Here is an 18,379-nt window from a genome sequence, read left to right on the forward strand (position 1 = left end):
CACTGAGTAGTAAGTGCCTGCTATGAGCATGCAGGGCGGGGCCCTAAGGATACAGCGCTCATTAAGACAGGGACAGTCCTGGAGGACAACGGTGAGCAAATACGATGCAGATAAACAGGTGGTTACGGATGTGCGAGGCGTGTGATGACGGGAAAGTGCAGGGAGGTGATATTCCTGTGATTGGGTGTCTGACCTGAACTGAGTTGGCGAACAGATGCAGAGCAGGTGGAGACACCTGCCTGCCATGTGCAACCAGAATTCAGGCTCACGCTCATCCCCTGTAAATACCGTATTTTCCGGCATATAAGACGACTTTTTAACCCAGGAAAATCTCAAAAGTCGGGGGTCTTATACGCCGGAAAATACGGTATTTGGGTTTTAAGCAATCTGATATACATTGTCAGAGATTTTTCTAACCTACTGTATTTTCCGGCGTATAAGACCCCCGACTTTTGAGAAGATTTTCCTGGGTTAAAAAGTCGTCTTATACGCCGGAAAGTACGGTACTCACAGACACACAGGCACTGCCCTCAGCTGGCTCCAGACAGCCAAGAATGGGTGTCTGACCAACCGCTGATGTTCATGTCCAGGACTTGTCTGGACACTTCCCACACTTCCTTCCTGGGTTGACCTTAAACCAGAAAGGGACTCCTACTTCTCTGAAGGGTTACACCCCTCACCCTCATCAGATACCCATGCAGGTTATCTTACCACAGAGAAAAGCCAGGCACGGTGAGGAGGATACCGCCCTCTACGCCCAGGGATGGGAGACTGGGTCTTCCCACCAGGGCATGAGCTGCTGCCATCTGGGCTGACCGTGGGGACTGGGGACGATCTCAGGAGTGGGGCCTTGGGAGAAGAAGTGCGGGGAGCATGGGGAAGGGGCCCTCATGGCTTCTGAGCCCAGCCGGCCGCAGGTCTCTGTGCGCATGTGTGAGCTCTTGCTGTCCCCACAGGCACCCTCTTTTCCCGCTTCTGACGCTGCTGTTTGAGAAATGTGAACAGGCCACCCAGGGCTCGGAGTGCATCACCTCCGCCAGCTTTGACGTGGACATCGAGAACTTTGTCCACCAGCAGGAGCAGGAGCACAAACCCTTCTTCAGCGATGACCCAGAACTGGACAATCTGGTAAAGACCCTCCCTCCCCACCCCGGCTAGGTTCTCCGTCCCCTGTGGTCCCTCCAAGTGCTCTAGAAATGATCCTTTCATTTATTCAGCAAAGGGTGTTGTGTGCCACTGTGGGCCAGGCACTAGATGGTCCTCTAGCCACTGAGAACCATTTCTAAGTTCCCTAAACCAAGAGCTGCAGGCACAGGTCTGGCTGCCTAAGCTCTCCCCTTCTCTGGGCTCTGCCCGCTGCACACCTGCATCCCCTCCAGCCTCTTGCCGCACAGACAGGAGGAGAGGAGGGGCGTGGCACCGGAATGTCTGGGGCAGCGGTTCTGAGGGCTGGAGTCCTGGTGTGTTAGTAACTCACCAGGCTGGTGTGCTGCAGGGTGGAGGGTGAGGGGACAGGCACATTCAAGCACATCAGCAGCTAGAGAGACCTGGAGGCACAGTCCTGTTGAGAAGGCGGCCAGCGGATGTCCTGCCCATTTAGGGGGACACAGGAGATCAGGCTTTCAAACCCAGCGTGTTACCCAGGTCATCACTGCAGCCTGCTGTTCTGTGCAGCCGGGACATGCCAGCAAGTGTCTGGCTCCGTGCTCCCCTTGCCAACATACTCCCTGGGTCTCCTCCAGGTCTGCTCACTCATGTAGTCAGAGTTCTGATTCAGTCCAGCAAACCATGGTCAAGGGCCTGCCGTGTGCCAAGCCTGCCCTGGAGAACTGGGTGCTGTAGAAGCTGCCCCGGCGGCCCCAGCCCTCCAGCGGCCCCAGTCCTCAGATCACCGGACTGGGAGTGGTCTGGTTAGTGGAGTCGTCCTTGGACCTCCCACCCCTCACGTGGCCTGATTTACCCAGATGAGTAGCCACGGTCCTGGCTGGGAGATTGGTCAGTCAATTATTTTATTTTTTTCTGTGATTTAAAATTTTTTAAATTACAGTTTACATTCAGTATTATTTAGTATTAGTATCGGGTATACAGCATAGTGGTTAGACAATCATCTACTTTACAAAGTGTCCCCCAGTGATTGGTCAATTGTTCCCATGGGATGAAAGACCAGGGCTGGCTTCCCTGTTCAGCATCTGGGCGACTTTGCTGACTTCACTCCTCCGAAGCTCGGTTTCCTTGCGTGTAGATCCAATACACCCATCTCCAGTGACTGTAATAAAAACACGAGTGAGATGGCTTGTGGAACTAAATGGCCTTTAAGAACGCATACCATCCAGAAGGTTAGTCTCAAGTGCAGTATCCTTACGCCAAGGCATTCTAGCTTCCCAGCCCCACCTCCTGGCCCCCAAAACTTTACTTGGGGAGCCAAGCAGTGCCCTTCGCCGCCCTCTTGAAGTCAGGAGGGGGAGGAAGAGGCCAACCACAGGAGCCATCATTAGAACAGGAATCATGTAGCCAGCGCAGCCAAGATGCACATAATTAGAAATTAGAAAAAGGTCAGATCACGTCATTATCAGCTCAATCAGCTGCCGAGTGCCACAGCCAGTTAATCTGGCATCTGTATTTTTTACAACCCCGCACACGTAGCCCAACGGACTGTAACTCTTTATCCGGACAGATATACTGCGCAGCAGAGCAGGGACATAAAATGAGAGACCCCGAGCAAATGAGCTGAGATAATTGAGAGATTTATTTTATATATATGTGCGTGTCAGGGCGGCTTTCTTCTGCCCTTGAATATTGACTTTCACAGATGAAATTGTCAGGAGGACACGGAGGTCCCCAAAACTTTGTCCCACCCTGGGATCTCGAGCTCTGATCTCCCCCCTCCCCCCCCCCTCCCCCTCCCCCACCCCCCCCCCCCGCCGCGCCCCACCAAACCCTCCACTGGGCATGACTCCTCCCACCTCTAGTTGCGCGATCCCCTCCCCCCAGAAAAACACAATTTGCATGCTGTACCTTCCCCTCCTCCCAGAAAGTGTCCTGGACAAGTTCCCATGGGAATGCTGACTGAGCTCTCCTGGAGCTGCCCAAAGACCAGAGAGGTCCCCAGACTGCAGTTCTGAGGGCACTGCCCTTCCTGGGAGCCAGCTGCTCCGCTGCACACGAGGAAACAGCTCTGGAGAGAAGCAAGCCCCTCTACAGATGAGACAGCACCGTCCAGAGAAGGGAAATTACTTTAGGACCAGGACCAGCCTATGGCTCCTCATATGCTCTCCCTCCACTGCATCACCCCCTCCCTTCTCCCTGGGACAATAGAGTCCTACTTCATACGAGTACCCCCTCCCCCACCCAGCCGCTGTGGCTCAGCAGTTGAGTTTCAACAAATGAACCAGGAAGTCAGGGTTCTATTCCGTCAGGGCATATGCCAGGTTGCAGGCTTGATCCCCAGTAGGGGGCGTGCAGGAGGCAGCCAGTCAATGATTCTTTCATCATTGAGATTTCTATCTCTCCTCTCTTCCTCTCTCTTAAATCAATAAAAATATATTTTTTAAAAAAGAGTACCCCCACCAGGTCTCCCCCAGTCCCCACACTATGACCCTCTCTCCTTCTCCTTTCCGACGCTGGTAGCTAGGCTGGGATGCCCCCAGGTTAGTGCCACAGCCACTCTCCACGCCAATTCCCACTCCTACCCTGTGCTCACCAGGCCGCTCTCTTACCTGCCCCCGGGTCCCCAGCTCGGGTCCAACCCCCTCTGACTGGCAGTTGGTAAAGTTTGTAAAATTTGCAAGTTCCCCAAACCCCTTTGAAAGGTAGAAGCTTTTTGTTTTATAAAATCTGATTTACGGGCCCCCAGTGCAGGGCCAAGGTTTTATATATTATGCAAGATTTCAAACCGAGGCTGTAAAACCTATGGTTTCAGTTTCATGCATGGAATTTTTTTATGTGTAAATTTTTTAACATTTATGGGGCACGTTTTAATGAGACTCTGGTGTGGCTCAAGGGACAGATTAGGGCTGCCTGGCCGAAAAGCCAGCTCTGAAACGGGGCCCCACCGGCCCCCGAGCCACGCTGAGGAGGCAGGGCCTGAGCCGTGGAGAGGAGCCAGGCCGGAGTTCCGGGCACGCAGAGGCCTCGCCAGCCCCGCTCAGGCTCTCCCGCAGCCTTCAGTGCAGACTCCCTTCGCCCAGACAGGAGCAGGATTCCTACAGATGAGAAAGGGAAAGGAAAACCGTCTAAGCTGGCAACAATGAGCATCTATAGAGCACTTGTTAGGTGCCAGGTGCTCTTCCAAACACCTTACATATAATTTCTCACTTAATCCTATTTTCAAACCCACAAGGCACATATTATTATTACTATTATTCCCATTTTAAGACGAGGAGCTTGAGACACGAGGATGTCGCTAGCTCAAGGTCACACGCTAGCATGCAGCAGAGGGAGCCATGCAGTCACACTGACCCATCGCTCATCTTTCTGAGTTCTTTCTATGTGCCAGCTCTTCTTTTTAGTTCTTTTCTGGCCACCTGTCATTCAGTCCTCACTGTAACGCTGAGGGAGTCACTGTTGTCCCATTTTGCAGAGGAGGAAAGTAGAGTGCAGAGACTGTGTAAACTGGCCAGGGCCTCTCAGCAGGTGGAAGACCAGGACTCAGCCTCCCAAGCCCGCTGCTCTGCCATTTGGTTCTCTCCGTGGTCCTCTCCACATTTTACAGAGGCGCTCAAGGCCTAAGAACCCAAAGTTACAGAGCTGGTATTTGCACCATGTGGGTGTTAACTCCAAAGCCCACCGCCTTGCTCTGCACCACACTGCTTCTCCAAATTGAGGAGAAGTGACCTGTTACTGACTTAAAAGTATTTCAGTTGTCATGCACAATGGCTTCCAGAAAATGTTCATTCTGTCCCCCCATTATCTGGCAGTTCCCAGTCCCTGGTCTTCATCTTCCAACTCCCATTTCTTGTTCCAATGACCTTACACTTACAACTGGTTGGGCAGAGCTGGGCGGATCTGGAAAAATTCCCGATTAGATTTTAGCTTCGGCTGCCCTAATGACCCCCAGGAAATATCAGAGCCTGTGTGTTTATAAACTCCTTCCTCTGCAAGTGAGAGAGGACCATCCCAGCTTCCCAGCTCACAGAGGGAGCGCCTCCTTAACTGCTGCGTGCAACTGCGCAGGGCACCTCATCTCAGCCTCCGTCCCTCATCTCCGGGGGAGACATGCCCCGTGGTTATGAGACTCAAATGAGATAATGGAGAGAAAAGCATTTTGCATCTTGTAAAGTGCTCTGTCTGTAATTGACTTGAAAGGCAAGATTTATTACCATCAAGTGAAGAGGCCACGATCCTACAAGAGAGGCTACTTTTTAGGAGGAACTTGGTTGCGGGAGGGGCACGTTGGCGTAAAGAACTGACATTTATCAAATAGCTACTCTGTCCCCAGAACATTTACATACATTATCTAATTCCATTTTCACAATAGCTCTACCGTGTAAGCATTATCACCCTAAACTTGACAGAAAGTTTAAATGCTTGTCTAGAATACCCAGGCAGGAAATGAGTGATTTGGAGCATCATGCCACATGACCTCCTGGAAACCAGGAGCCCCATCCAGGTTCTATCCTGGGACCCCTGGGGCCACGTGACCTCCTGGAAACCAGGAGCCCCATCCAGGTTCTGTCTGGGACCCCTGGGGCCACATGACCTCCTGGAAACCAGGAGCCCCATCCAGGTTCTATCCTGGGACCCCTGGGGCCACATGACCTCCTGGAAACCAGGAGCCCCATCCAGGTTCTATCCTGGGACCCCTGGGGCCACGTGACCTCCTGGAAACCAGGAGCCCCATCCAGGTTCTGTCTGGGACCCCTGGGGCCACGTGACCTCATGGAAACCAGGAGCCCCATCCAGGTTCTGTCTGGGACCCCTGGGGCTAGTGCACATGGCATGACATGAAAATATAAGGTTGCAGCTTGCTTTGCTTCTTTGAAGGGTACTTCTTTGAAGGGCTGTTTCTTTATTTTGAACGAGAAGGGAGGGAGAAAAGCTGAAAGAGGAAGCCAAACGTGGGGGAAGGAATTAAGGACACATTTATCACATTTGGAGATGATATTAAATCAAATGGAATTGTTATTGCACCAGAAAATTTGGAATGACTTTTTATATGACATCGATCATTTAGAAAAATAGCCCAATAAATCCGAGTTTTATTCTGATTTAGAGGCAAAAACCCCAAATTGCAAACACATAGGACAGAGGATGATTTACAAAACACAAATACAGAAGAAAAACTGGGAGTGATTGTTTTTCCACTAGCTGAATATGGAATAGCAGTAGGAAAGCCAGCAAGATATTAGAAGTTATTAAAAGAGGTTAAAAAATGTATATGCTTTTGATTCCCTGTGGTTCATAAAGCACTTTCACATTATTTCCCTCAGCTCTTAGCCAGTCCTGTGAGTTAGGGATGATCCTCTCTCCATGTTACAAATGAGGAAACTGAGGCTCAGAGAAGTCATGCAACTGGCCCAATATCACCTAGTTTCTAAACCAAATAGCTTTGGGGATATTTAAGTTATTTCCAGATCCCTCCCTGGCAACCTCCCCTCATTCAGCTGCTCTGACCTCTCTCACTCCTGGTCTAGCCCAGGAGTCAGAATCCCTCACCCATGCAGGTGTCTGCTTCCTCGTGCGGAAGAAGAGAGGAGTGGGCTGTCAGGTGCTTCCCATGTCCTGACTCTGAGCATCACCAGGACTCAGATCCAGGCTGATGGACCTCACCTCCCCACCCCCACCCCAGGCTTCCTGCTCCACCAGGCAGCAAACGCCCCATCTTATCAGCATTGCCCGTCTTTTTCTCTAATATTGAAAGGTCCTCCATATTCATTGCCTCAGAACACCATGATGATTTATGCTACCTGCTTAAATCTTTAAACCAAGTCTGTTATTCCATAAAAAAGTAATCCTTCCACTGCGCGTTGTCAGACCGAGTGGTGGGTCCACTTTGAGCACGGAGCACCAGACCCGGTTTAATCCCGGTGCGTGCCTGTTTCACCTCAGCACAGCTATCCGGGTGGATTTTACTTCTGAGTTTGTTTTACTGATTCTTTTAATGCGTACTTATTGGCTATGTTTTTAAAATAAATGAATAAATGTGTGTACTTTCCTGTGTGTGAGTATGGGTGTATTGCTTCATGAGAAGATTTAAAAATAAATGAGTTAATAAAATGTTGATTAAAAATGAAGACTGGGCCAGCAAAGGAAAGCTCAGAGACAGAAGGGAAGGAGAAACAGAAAGAAAGAAGGAAGGAAGACGTAAGGAAGAAAGGGAGGAAGGGAGAGAGGAAAGGGGAAAAGAAGGAAGGTTGAAGGAACCAGGATTCCGTTGCCTGGAGAAGATAAAGCTAACTGGACACTTTATTCCAGGCAGGTGCCTTCTCCAGCCTGTGGCACGTTGTGAGGCAATATTCACGTCGAATGGATAACATCGAATTAAGGGAGCTGGTGCTGATAGGAGCACTAGATGTTCTTGGTGCTCACAGGAGGCTGAGCAAGCGCTTTCTGTTAAGGCAGGAGAGAATTTGGTCACTTCTTGGAAGAATTCAACAAGCAGGTTGAGAGAACAGAGAGCTTTGGCCTGATGAGGTTCTCATTGGGAGCACCTCCAAGGAGACGATGCAGCCTGTGTCCTAGAGGCTTGGCCCTTCTGCTCACCACAGGCGGCCAGATCGTCTCTCAGTGCCCCTTCCACACCGTCCGGGAATTGAGGGCCGGAGTCCTGGAGATGCTCAGAGTCAGAACATGGGAGGCACCTGACAGCCCACTCCTCTCTTCTTCCGCTCGAGGAAGCAGACACCCGCATGGGTGAGGGATTCTGACTCCTGGGCTAGACCAGGAGTGAGAGAGCAGTCAGAGCAGCTGAATGAGGGGAGGTTGCCAGGGAGGGATCTGGAAATAACTTAAATATCCCCAAAGATATTTGGTTTTTCTGGAATCCCTAATTCCTGTCACTGAGCCACTTTCTCCCTAAACCATGCTCCTTTAAACTGCCATTTTGTACACATAAATTCCAAGAGCCGGGATTGAGGGCAAAGCAGCACAGGCAACCTGGCTTCACATCCTCGCTCTGTGGCTTACCCGCTGTGTGACTAAGCAAGTAAGCAATATGCCTGGGCTTCATTTTCTCCAACTGTAAAATGTGGGCTTGCGGAGGTGGTTGTGAGGTGCTTAAGACAAGACGTGCCATAGGTCTAGCACAGGGACTGGGACATAGTCAGAATAAGAAATGTTTGGGTATTGTTATCCATCAGTGCGCATTTATAAACACCTTGTACTGTGCTAATTATTCTAGATACAAAACAAGATCTTCATGGCCAAAGTCAAGTAGATAATTCAGGCAAGAGCCAATATTTATTCAGTGCCAACCCCATTTTTTTATTCAAATAATCATACCAACGTCAGTATGCTCTGTGCCTGGCAGGGCCCAGGCTCCATCAGCTCAGCGCCATGGAGGGAGCACTTAGGACAAGACCCTGTGATTGAGCCCTGCATGAAGACCCAAAATTGTTGGTTTCAGCCTTTGAGTGACACTTAGTCTAATTCATAACTCCAAGAGCCCTTAATTAGTTGAGTATAGTCCCTGCCCATCAGACAATTCAAATGCCAACCCAGGCACTTTCCACTTGAAATGCCACTGAGGCTCAGAGAGGGGTGTGACGCTGGCAGCTCTCTGCACAGCAGAAGTCAGAATTCTCTGCAAGAGATTCCCTCCTTGTTTTCCTGGGCATCCAAATACCAGCCGGAAATGGGAGGGGAGAGTTAAACAGGGACTCTTATATATTACTTATGGCAACATAAATGGCTCTCCAAAGGCAACAAGCCTCTCTCTCTCTCTCTTCTCTCTCTCTCTCTCTAATCCTTATTGGATATCCTCAAAGGGTATTTTTTCATTGACTTTTTTTTTTTTTTTTTTTTTAGAGAGAGTGGAGGAAGAGATAGAGAGAAACATCAATGTGAGAGAGACAAATGGATTGGTTGCCCCTCATTTGCATCCCAACTGGGGCCTGGAATCAAACCCAAGACCCTTGGGTCTGCAGGCCGATGCTCTAACCACTGAGCACCACTCTTTTTGATATATAAAAAATTGTAGATTCCCATGCATTCGTAAGAAATAGTACAGAAAAGTCCAAATTCCCTTCTTACATGACTATAGTATAGAACAGTTACTCAACCAGGAAGTAGACAAAATACAATCCGCCAACCTTATTCAGCTTCTATCAGTTTTACGGGTGTGTGTGTGTGTGTGTGTGTGTGTGTGTGTGTGTGTAGTTCTGTGCAATTTTATCACACGTGTAAATTCATGTACACACTATGGTAGTCAAGATACTAAGCAATTCCTCCTGCCCTTCTCCACTCCACTGCCCACAACCATTAATCTGTTCTTCATCTCTATAATATTGCCATTTCAAAAATGTTACATAAATGGTATCATACAGTATATAATCTTTTGAGACTGGTTTTTCTTTCTCAGCGTAATTTCCTTGAAATCCACCCAAGTTATTGAGTGTATAAACAGTTTGTTCCTTTTTGTTGCTGAGTACTAGTCCATGATATGGATGTACCACAATTGCTTTATTCATTCCCCTGCCGAAGTATATGTTGTTGTGTGTTTTTTCTTCCAGTTTGGGGCTATTAGAAATAAGGTTTTTGTGTAAATATACACTTTTATTCCTCTGGGATAAATGCCCAAGAGTGCCATTTCTGGGCTGTATGGTAAACATAGATTTAGTTTTGTTATGGGGTTTTCCAGAAGGGCAGTACCGTTTTACACACCCACCAGCAATGTACGAAGGATCCAGTGTCCCGTCCCTTGTCAGCATTTGGTGTGATCACTCCTTTTTATTTAACCATTCTTGTAAGCGTGTGGTGATATCTCATTGTGGCTTTAATTTGCATTTCCCTGATGGCTAATGACATTGAACATCTTTTCATGTGCTTATTTGCCATCTGCATATCCTCTTCAACGCAAAGTCTGACGTTGTCTTTTGCCCATGTTCTAATTGGATTGCTTGTTATTTTACTGTTCAGTTTGGGAAGCTTTTCATATATTCCAGATATGCTCTTTGTCAGATAGGCGGTTTGCAAACGTTTTCTCCCAGCCTGTTTGTCCTTTCTTCTTCCTCTCAGGGTCTTTGAAGAGCGAACACTTTTCATTTTGATGAGGTGCAATTACCAAGTTTCCCTTTTCCAGGTTGCGCTTTTGGTGTCGGATGTAAGCCCTGTACGGCTAGTCCTTGGTCCTGATGATTTTCTCCAGGTTTGGGGGCGGTGGGGGGGGTTTCTAAAAGTTTTATAGTTTCATGTCTTACACTTAGATCTTTGATACACTTGAGTTTATTTTTATGTAAGATGTGAGATTTACATCAAGATTCACCTTTTCGCTTGTGGATGTCCGATTGCTCCAGCACCATTTAAACAGCCCTTTCTTGAAAAGCAACTTGGCGATATTTATCGTGAGCCTAAACAATGCCCATAGCTGTTTTTCCTGTCACTTCCGGGAATTCGCCCTAAGGAATTAATGCAGAAACACGAATAAAATCTATAAGCTTGGGAGATAGTCACTGTAACATTTTTTATAAAATTAAAAAATCGGAAGTAATCTAAATGCCCCCAGATAAGGAATTGGTTAAATAGGGCACACATTGAATAATTTGCAACAATTAAAAATATATTTGCTCAGTCCAGCTAGTATGGCTCAGTGGTTGAGCATTCCTGGTCAGGCCACATACCCGGGTTGCGGGCTCCAACCCTAGTAGGGGATGTGCAGGAAGCAGCTGATCGATGTTTCTCTCTCATCGATGTTTCTATCTCTCTATCCCTTCCTTCCTAAAATAGAAAATATATTTTCTTAATAACTTCCACCCATTCAATAAACATTTAATCAGTATACACATGTGTTGGTGCTGAGGATAACACGGTGAGCAAATTAGACACCATTCCTGCCTCTAGAAGATCATGGTCTAGAAGGGAGAACAGAGAGAATAATTTTGCCACTTAGAAAACTACAACTGGTAAACTAAGGGCAAAACAGGACACAAACTTGTATGCACATGTGACTAAAACTGTGTTAAAATACAGGCATGTGGAAAAAGAACATTTATCGTTGTTTTAGGATGATTGGATCAAGGGCCATTTTTGTTGTTGTTTTCCATCCTCTATTTCCCATACATCCCATACACTTTCTCTTTATAATAATAACAGTGATAAAGAGAAAAACTTCTATTGAGAAATAGCTTCTTGCCATGAAAAGGTTAGGAATGTCCATTTGAAGAAGTGACAGGTACACGTCCAACCCAAAGGTCACGGAAAAGGCCACCCCAGTTAGGTTTTCCAGGGCCTAGCTAAGTCATTCAGTCAGCGAGGATCAATGAGCATCTGCAAGGTGACCTGTGTCACGTGATGCACTCAGCAGGCTTATTTAAGAATAGACAGTCCCTGACCCCTGAGGCACTTGCAAGGAACTCTAATCTCATCTTCCTTGCCCTTATTCAGGCTTCACTCTTTGCGGCTTGTGCATTCCCTCATAGGACCCTCTTAACCAACCTGCACAGTTGTTAGGGAGGATGTCTTTATCCCTATTTGTCAGACTGTAAGCCACAGATTGCTTAAGGAATTGCCCAAGGCCAAACAGATCACAGATGGCAGGCCTGGGGTTTGGGGGCCTGGTCTTCTACCTTTAAGGCCAGTACTGTTCTCAGAATACCACCACTGCCCAAGAGCAGCTGTGACAACAGTGGGCTCAAGGCAGCAAGCAGTCGGCAGTAGATCATGAGAATTCAAACCATGTGGATGAGAAAGCATATACCTGGGGCATACCTGGGGCAGGGCATGGACTCCTGTCCCCTGGTGTGCCTGGGGCTTGGGGGGTCAAGGCAGCAAGGGGATGTGATATAAACACCTGGGCTCACCTCTCCTCCCTCCCCACAGATGGTGAAGGCAATCCAGGTCCTGAGAATCCACCTGCTGGAGTTGGAGAAAGTCAATGAACTCTGCAAGGACTTTTGTAACCGTTACATCACCTGCCTCAAAACCAAGATGCACAGTGACAACCTGCTCAGGAATGATCTCGGGGGGCCCTATTCCCCCAACCAGCCCTCCATAAATCTTCACTCACAGGTAACCACAGGGCGGGGTCCTACCTCCTAGGCTTTAGGAAAAGCCAGATGTAGGAATGTCCGAAGGTCCTGGTGACGTAGGACAATGGATGAGACTCATTGGATCCTTTCCCCGGGAGGCTCCTACCCTGGTCAACTCTTCCTCCTGTTCATCAAGCACCACAGTCCCTCTCTGAGCAGTGCTCACCACGACAGAGCAGTAGTGTTGCCTAGGAGGTGACCAGAGCTGAGAGGGACAATGTGATTGTGATTCCTGGCGTCTTGGCTGAGAAATGAGCCCAAGAGTCAAGTAGATGGAACGCTTTCCTGGAGGGTGAGGCAGGGACAGAGGTGGTAATGGGCCCGGCCCAGCCCATGGACTTCTCGAGAAGGCTCACTGAGCTCCTGATTTCCTGGGAGGAGTGTTTGGGGAAGTGGTCCTGAATCCTGCCCACCTAGTAGATGAAGACTGCTTCCCCTGAGGCGTTTCTCCCTGGTCATTGTTTCCTTGCGCACCCTTCCCAGGCCCATCTGTCTCCCTAAGGTTCAGGGCCACTGTAAATGTCACCTCAAGCCACCGTTTCTCAAGGGTCACCTGCCACCTTCATCCTAGGAACTGGGAAATGTGGAAACAGTGGCTGTGTGTTCAGGGTGAGAAGGGGCAGAATATTTTCCCAGAACCTACAAACTAAGAAAGCTGCCTGGTGAAACCTTTCCATCATACTCACTGGTACCCACATAAGCCATAAGCTTCCCGATTTCTTCCTCTCCCACTGAGTTCCCGAGTCCAGGACAGACCCATGGGAAGGGTCCCCAGGAGGTTTACAGTGGCCTCTGCTCATAAGACAATCAGGCTTGGGGACACAGGTAAAACTTTCAAGAATGATTGGTCGGGGGGAAAAAAGAATGATTGGTGAGAGGAGCTGGAAAGAGTGCCTAAGAAGGGTGTCATTTTCAATCCTTAAGTTTTAAGGACCAATACATACAATCGAAGTTGGTAGAGGCAGGAGAAGGGACAGGCCAGCATGCCTTGCGCATTTTGACAACAAGTATCACATCCAACCCACCCCAGTGGGATCTCTGTGGGACATGACAGTGCACAGGACATGGGGCAAGAAGTTTATTTCCTCTTCTCATTGCTTGAAATCACCAAATCGCTTTATTACAGATCTGAAAACAGCCGCCCAGACTTCTGCTTGCTAATATTCTCTTGAAATAGACTCATTCCTTCAGAGTCTTATTGTACTTTCCCTTATGATCAAAATTAGCAAGAAACTTGCATAAAAGAGGACAATAATTGCTCAACGAGCATCTCGTTTGTAATTTATTAGTTTCTATTATTGTGGGTTACCATGGCGACGCTGCGCAGCCCGGGTGACGGGAGAGATGCAAGATAGGCGCCGAGGAGGCTGTGAGGCCTCACCAAATGGAGATGCACATTTTTATCAGTAATTTTCATGAAAATAATAAGTGAGGAGTTAATGAGATGGAAAGCCATCCTGTGGCTATTGTGAATTTTTTTTAAGTGTTGATCTAATTAGAATGCATCGGTCAGGAAAAGTAATGAGGGTTTAGTGCCTCACAGAGATGTGAGGATCATATCAGAAAATTAGCACCAGTCTTTGGAAATAATCAGGTCCTTAGAGAGGTGCTGGGTTTCCCCTCCTGGGCCCTCCCAACTCTACCCCGAGCTCTGGTGTTGGGGGTGCACCAGGACAGTGGGGACAGAAGGAGGCCAGGGGTCTGGGCAGTCACAACGGCCCCTCAGGGTTGGGGTCCTGAGGCTGACATGTGGGTCTGGGCAGCAGGGTCACTGTGGAGCTGGCAGAGACGCAGAGGGCTCTGGATGAGCGAGCTCTCAGACATTGGCTGCAAAGCCAGCCCCTGGGGTCCCAGCATTCGGTGCCTTTGAGATCCAAGGAGAGAGGAAAGCACTTTGATTCCTATCATGACCCTAATCAGATCTCTGCCGGCCATGAAGCAGGCCCTGAGGCGGCCACTGCAGAAAGGCTCTGATCCACTCAGAAAGAAATCAGACAATCGGCAAAAAACAAAGGCGGCAGGAAAGAGAGGAAAAGACACTCAGCGAGGCATTTCCCAAACTCGGCCTTTCGTTTCCTACTTAGTCCAGGCGTCAGTGGTAAGTAAGGTGATTACACACAGGCTGCTGCCAGGGCTTTCTACCCTTTCCCCAGCCTGCTCTGGCTTCCTCAGCCTCCCCCCCACACACACATGCACACACACAATCACACACACACAGTCATACACTCACACACACAATCACACATGCATTCACACAATCGCATACATACACGCACATACAGTCACATGCATGTACGTGCACATGCATGCATTCGTACAAATGATCATATATGCACACAATCACACACGTGCACACATTCATCTTTTTGGTGCCGCCCCCACATCTCTACAGGACCAAATCCAGCTCTTCCCCAAGGGCAGTAACAGGGCTGCCCTCTCAGGGGGAGCTTCCCTGGCACTCTACCCAGAATGGACTTTTCTCTTTGGGCCATTTGTGTGGTAAATAGCACGTGTGACTCTATTATAATCACGTGCCTGCGCCTCATTTTCCTCTCCTAGATCACAACCATGATTTGAGTAGAGACAGTATTTTATATTTTATTATAGCCCATGCCCAGCGGCGGCTATCACGGGGCCTTGTGCAGGAGAGGCGGCCAAAAGGAGTAATAAGATGAGAAAGATGGCGAGAGAAAGCCAGAGGAGAAAGGAGAAATAGAAGAAAGGGGAAGAAAGACAGATGTCGAGGGTGTTGTTCAAGAGGGAGGTAGAGAAAGGCTTGGAGGAATGGAAGGCTTAGAGGAATTGGAGGAATGGAAGGATTGGAGGGATTGGAGGAATGGAAAGAATGGAGGAGTTGGAGGAATGGAAGGATTGGAGGGATTGGAGGAATGGAAGGATTGGAGGAATGAAAGGAATGGAGGGATTGGAGGAATGGAAGGATTGGAGGAATTGGAGGAATGGAAGGATTGGAGGAATTGGAGGAATGGAAGGATTGGAGGAATGGAAGGATTGGAGGAAAAAGGAAGAGATTCAGACCTGGGGAGGGAAGTGAGGTGATGAAAGGCAGAGGCAGAGAAGATGCAAGGAGGACCGGCAGCAATCTGAGATGAAGGATGTGGGTTAGTGCAAAGTCCGAGGTGTATGGAGAGTGGGACCATGTGCCGTCCCCATCCACACCCCTGGTCAGGCTCCCACCATTGTCTCGCTGAGTAGGCTATGGTTAGCGTGGGCCTTCCAAGGAAGGAGCGACCCAGGCTCCCAAGAGACTTTCCAGTGGAGGAGGCAGCCTTGAGATTTGGGCACAGGAGCCAGTACAGAGAGCAGAGAGAAAACGAGTGTATGTGTGCATGCATGTGTGTGCACGCATGTGAATGTGCGAGTGTGTGTGTACACATTCGTCATGGTTCGATCTTAATCCCCCAACCCCAAACTAGCCATTGAGTGCCAGCCTCGCCTGGGAGGGGTGTCTGCCTCTGGAACATGATCCTGGGGATCAACATCCCTGCAGCCTGCCAGCTTTGTTGCAAACTGCTGGCTCATGGTTTTCCCCACATGCTAATCACTCCGCCTTGTGTTGCAAAGTAGATGTTCTTTAATCCAAATGTGTCCCCCTCACCACCTCCACAATATCATACTGTGCCCCCATCCAGCTCTGTGGGGTCAGGGCATGTTCCCTGCTTGGTGAGTTTTCTCTTTGGGGGTGCAACAGGCATGAGAAGTGAGGGAGACTGCTACAACCGAGCTACAGCACTAAAAGTTTCAGGGACTCTCTCCTCATCCCTGGAAAGCCATCCTGCCCCGCCTGCGCCTGACATCGGGTGTGCAGGCTCCTCAGAGCCCAGGCTCCTTACAGGGGCAGCATCCTCAGCAGGAGGCTCGTATTAGACTCTGACTCAGGGTTCTCCTGTCTTAGATGACACAAGCTACACCATCCACTGGAGAGAACCCAACTCCCACCTTGCTCAGGTTCTAATTTGACCTGAAATCCATCCCTCTGTCTCCACGGAGATTTAAATCTCAGCTCTATGCCAGGACAAACCCGGCTGAGCCATGGTTCTCATTCAGTCGCCAAGCATTTGCAGGGCACTTACTGTACGCACCAAACCAGGCCAGTAAGAGGGACTATGAGTCACATCTGAGGAGCTAACCTATGTGAGCCGTGGAAGGCTCGGGGTCAAGGGAGTACTGGGGACGGGCAGGAAAGGAGCTGCCAAAGAGGAGCTGCAGAACAGGGTCTGAATTGAGCAAACCACGAGTGTGGCCTGAGGTTGCCTAGTCACCACTCGGCATCCTTCTTCCTCCCCCAGGGAAAGCCCAGGCCCACCCTGCACACCCTCATAGCCGGTGGGCTAGACAGGCAGCAGGAAGCTTGGCCCACTGTGATTGGAGATGTTGTAGATTCACTGGACTTGGGAGGACTTCTTGGGGGAGGAAGTATTTCAGACTTTTTTTGGGGGGAGGAGTGTTAGTAGACTCTCTGGGATCTCTGAAGGTGAGTGTTCCCAGCTAGAGAGAAATCTGGGAGAAGGTAAGAAACAGAGACAACCTTTCAGAATCCCTGGTGAGAAGGAGCATCTATTCAGACACCTACTGAACCTGCTGACTTCCAAGGATAGAAAAAGGGCTGCAAGAAGCTAATAATGATGTCTACTTGTTGGAAGTGAAAATGGGGTCCTTTCACAGAGCCCTGAGACAAGCGTTTCTGGGGACCCAGGCATGAGAGGTTGAGGTGTTGTGGTGAGATTTATTGGGATGGAAATGGAAAGCTGCCCCGGATGACTCATCTCTGTCTGTCCCGCTGAGGAAAAAGTCCAGCCTTGTCTTCATCAAGCCCAGAAGAAAGGCCACGGCCCAAAATTATGTGCCATCGGTTCAGCCCCTGTCAGGGCTTAGTTCAGTTCAGTCTTTGGCCCCGTCCGGCTGCCTTAGTCTCTGTTCCCGGCTGCGCTCAGATGGGCGCCGCATTGCTACACCCCAGGCTCACACCTGGAGCCTGTGCTTGGCGTCTGCGTGGTGGCCACAGGCAGCTGCTAGGGCTGCATGGCTGCTCTGGAGACAGAAAGCAGGAACAAATGGGGTGAGAGCCTGTTACGGGGGTGGGGGGGTGGGGTGGGGAGAGGGTTGTTAAGTTTGAATTACATTATCTCCGGCTTGGAAAGGACTAGGCATCCTTTCAAACTAACCAATCAACTTCCCAATTTTTCGGGGGCTTCTTATGGGTCCTCCCCCACTAACTAATTCATTTCCTAGATCTTCTGGGGATTTTTGTCCCTTATCCAATCCGGTCCTTTTCCCAGGCTAGGCTCCTCCCCTTTATAGTCCCATCTTGGCTTCTACTGCACATGCCTTAAGGTAGAAGGACCGCCCCTTGGGCCATCTTGGCTTCTACTGGGCATGCACCCAACAGAGGAATTTGCCCTCCTTCCCCTGAAAATCCAGTACCTGGCTGGCAGTTCCCCTGGGGTAGACTCTTCCTGCTGGTTAGGGGATTGCTCCGGGATTACCCAAATATTAAGTCCCAAGGGCAGAGGAGTGTGAATGAGCCTGTGGCTGCTGTAGCTCCTCATGAAGCAGGCCCAATATTTGATTCAGCTCCTCGTTTATTGTGCTCAAACTCTGATTCTCTTTGCTCCCTTTCTTTATTAATATCCAGCTACCTACACTAACACAATTACCAACGATTTTAAAGGTAGAGGAGAGTGTAGGCAATGGGGTAAGTTTTGGAGACATGATGGAGACACATTAATTGAGTATCCAGCCACCTCTTGTGTTGCTCAAAGAAGACCTGGCAGAGAAAGGGGAGAACTTCAACCATTACTGTGCGTACCAGGTGCTCTACCTGTATTATCCTATTTATTCCTCACACAGAGGCTACAAAGTGCACATTATTTTCTCCATGTTGCACCCCAGGAAAGGGAAGCTCAGAGAAGTTAGGACACTGGCTCAAGGTCACACACCTAATAAGCAGCCCAGTGCGGGATGGGTCACTTCAGGTCGATGTTCTACTTATAATAAATCCTTTTACTTTTTTGTGGCACACAGGAAGGAGCACCAAGGGTCCTGGGGCCTGCATAGGGAGGCGCCACCCTGCTTAGCTGTAGTTCCGGGATTTAGAGACTCAAGGGGAAGAGCCCAATTAGGAAGCAAGAATTTGGATTTGCTAATCTATTGAAAGTAGGGAGAAGAGAGGTATAAAG

At 49.2% G+C, this 18,379-nt stretch overlaps 1 protein-coding gene across 1 annotated transcript in view; it reads left to right on the plus strand.

Moving 5' to 3' along the window:
- Nucleotides 1–18,379, plus strand: part of PKNOX2 (PBX/knotted 1 homeobox 2) — a 76,741-nt gene that overhangs the window by 32,265 nt on the left and 26,097 nt on the right. The window contains exons 3-4 of the mRNA XM_008142573.3: nt 957–1,128; nt 11,974–12,162. Coding sequence (XP_008140795.1) covers nt 957–1,128; nt 11,974–12,162 — 361 coding nt within the window. The remainder of the gene's footprint in view (nt 1–956; nt 1,129–11,973; nt 12,163–18,379) is intronic.

The sequence above is a fragment of the Eptesicus fuscus genome, chromosome 23 (assembly GCF_027574615.1).
Source record: "Eptesicus fuscus isolate TK198812 chromosome 23, DD_ASM_mEF_20220401, whole genome shotgun sequence".
Classification (NCBI taxonomy): domain Eukaryota; kingdom Metazoa; phylum Chordata; class Mammalia; order Chiroptera; family Vespertilionidae; genus Eptesicus; species Eptesicus fuscus.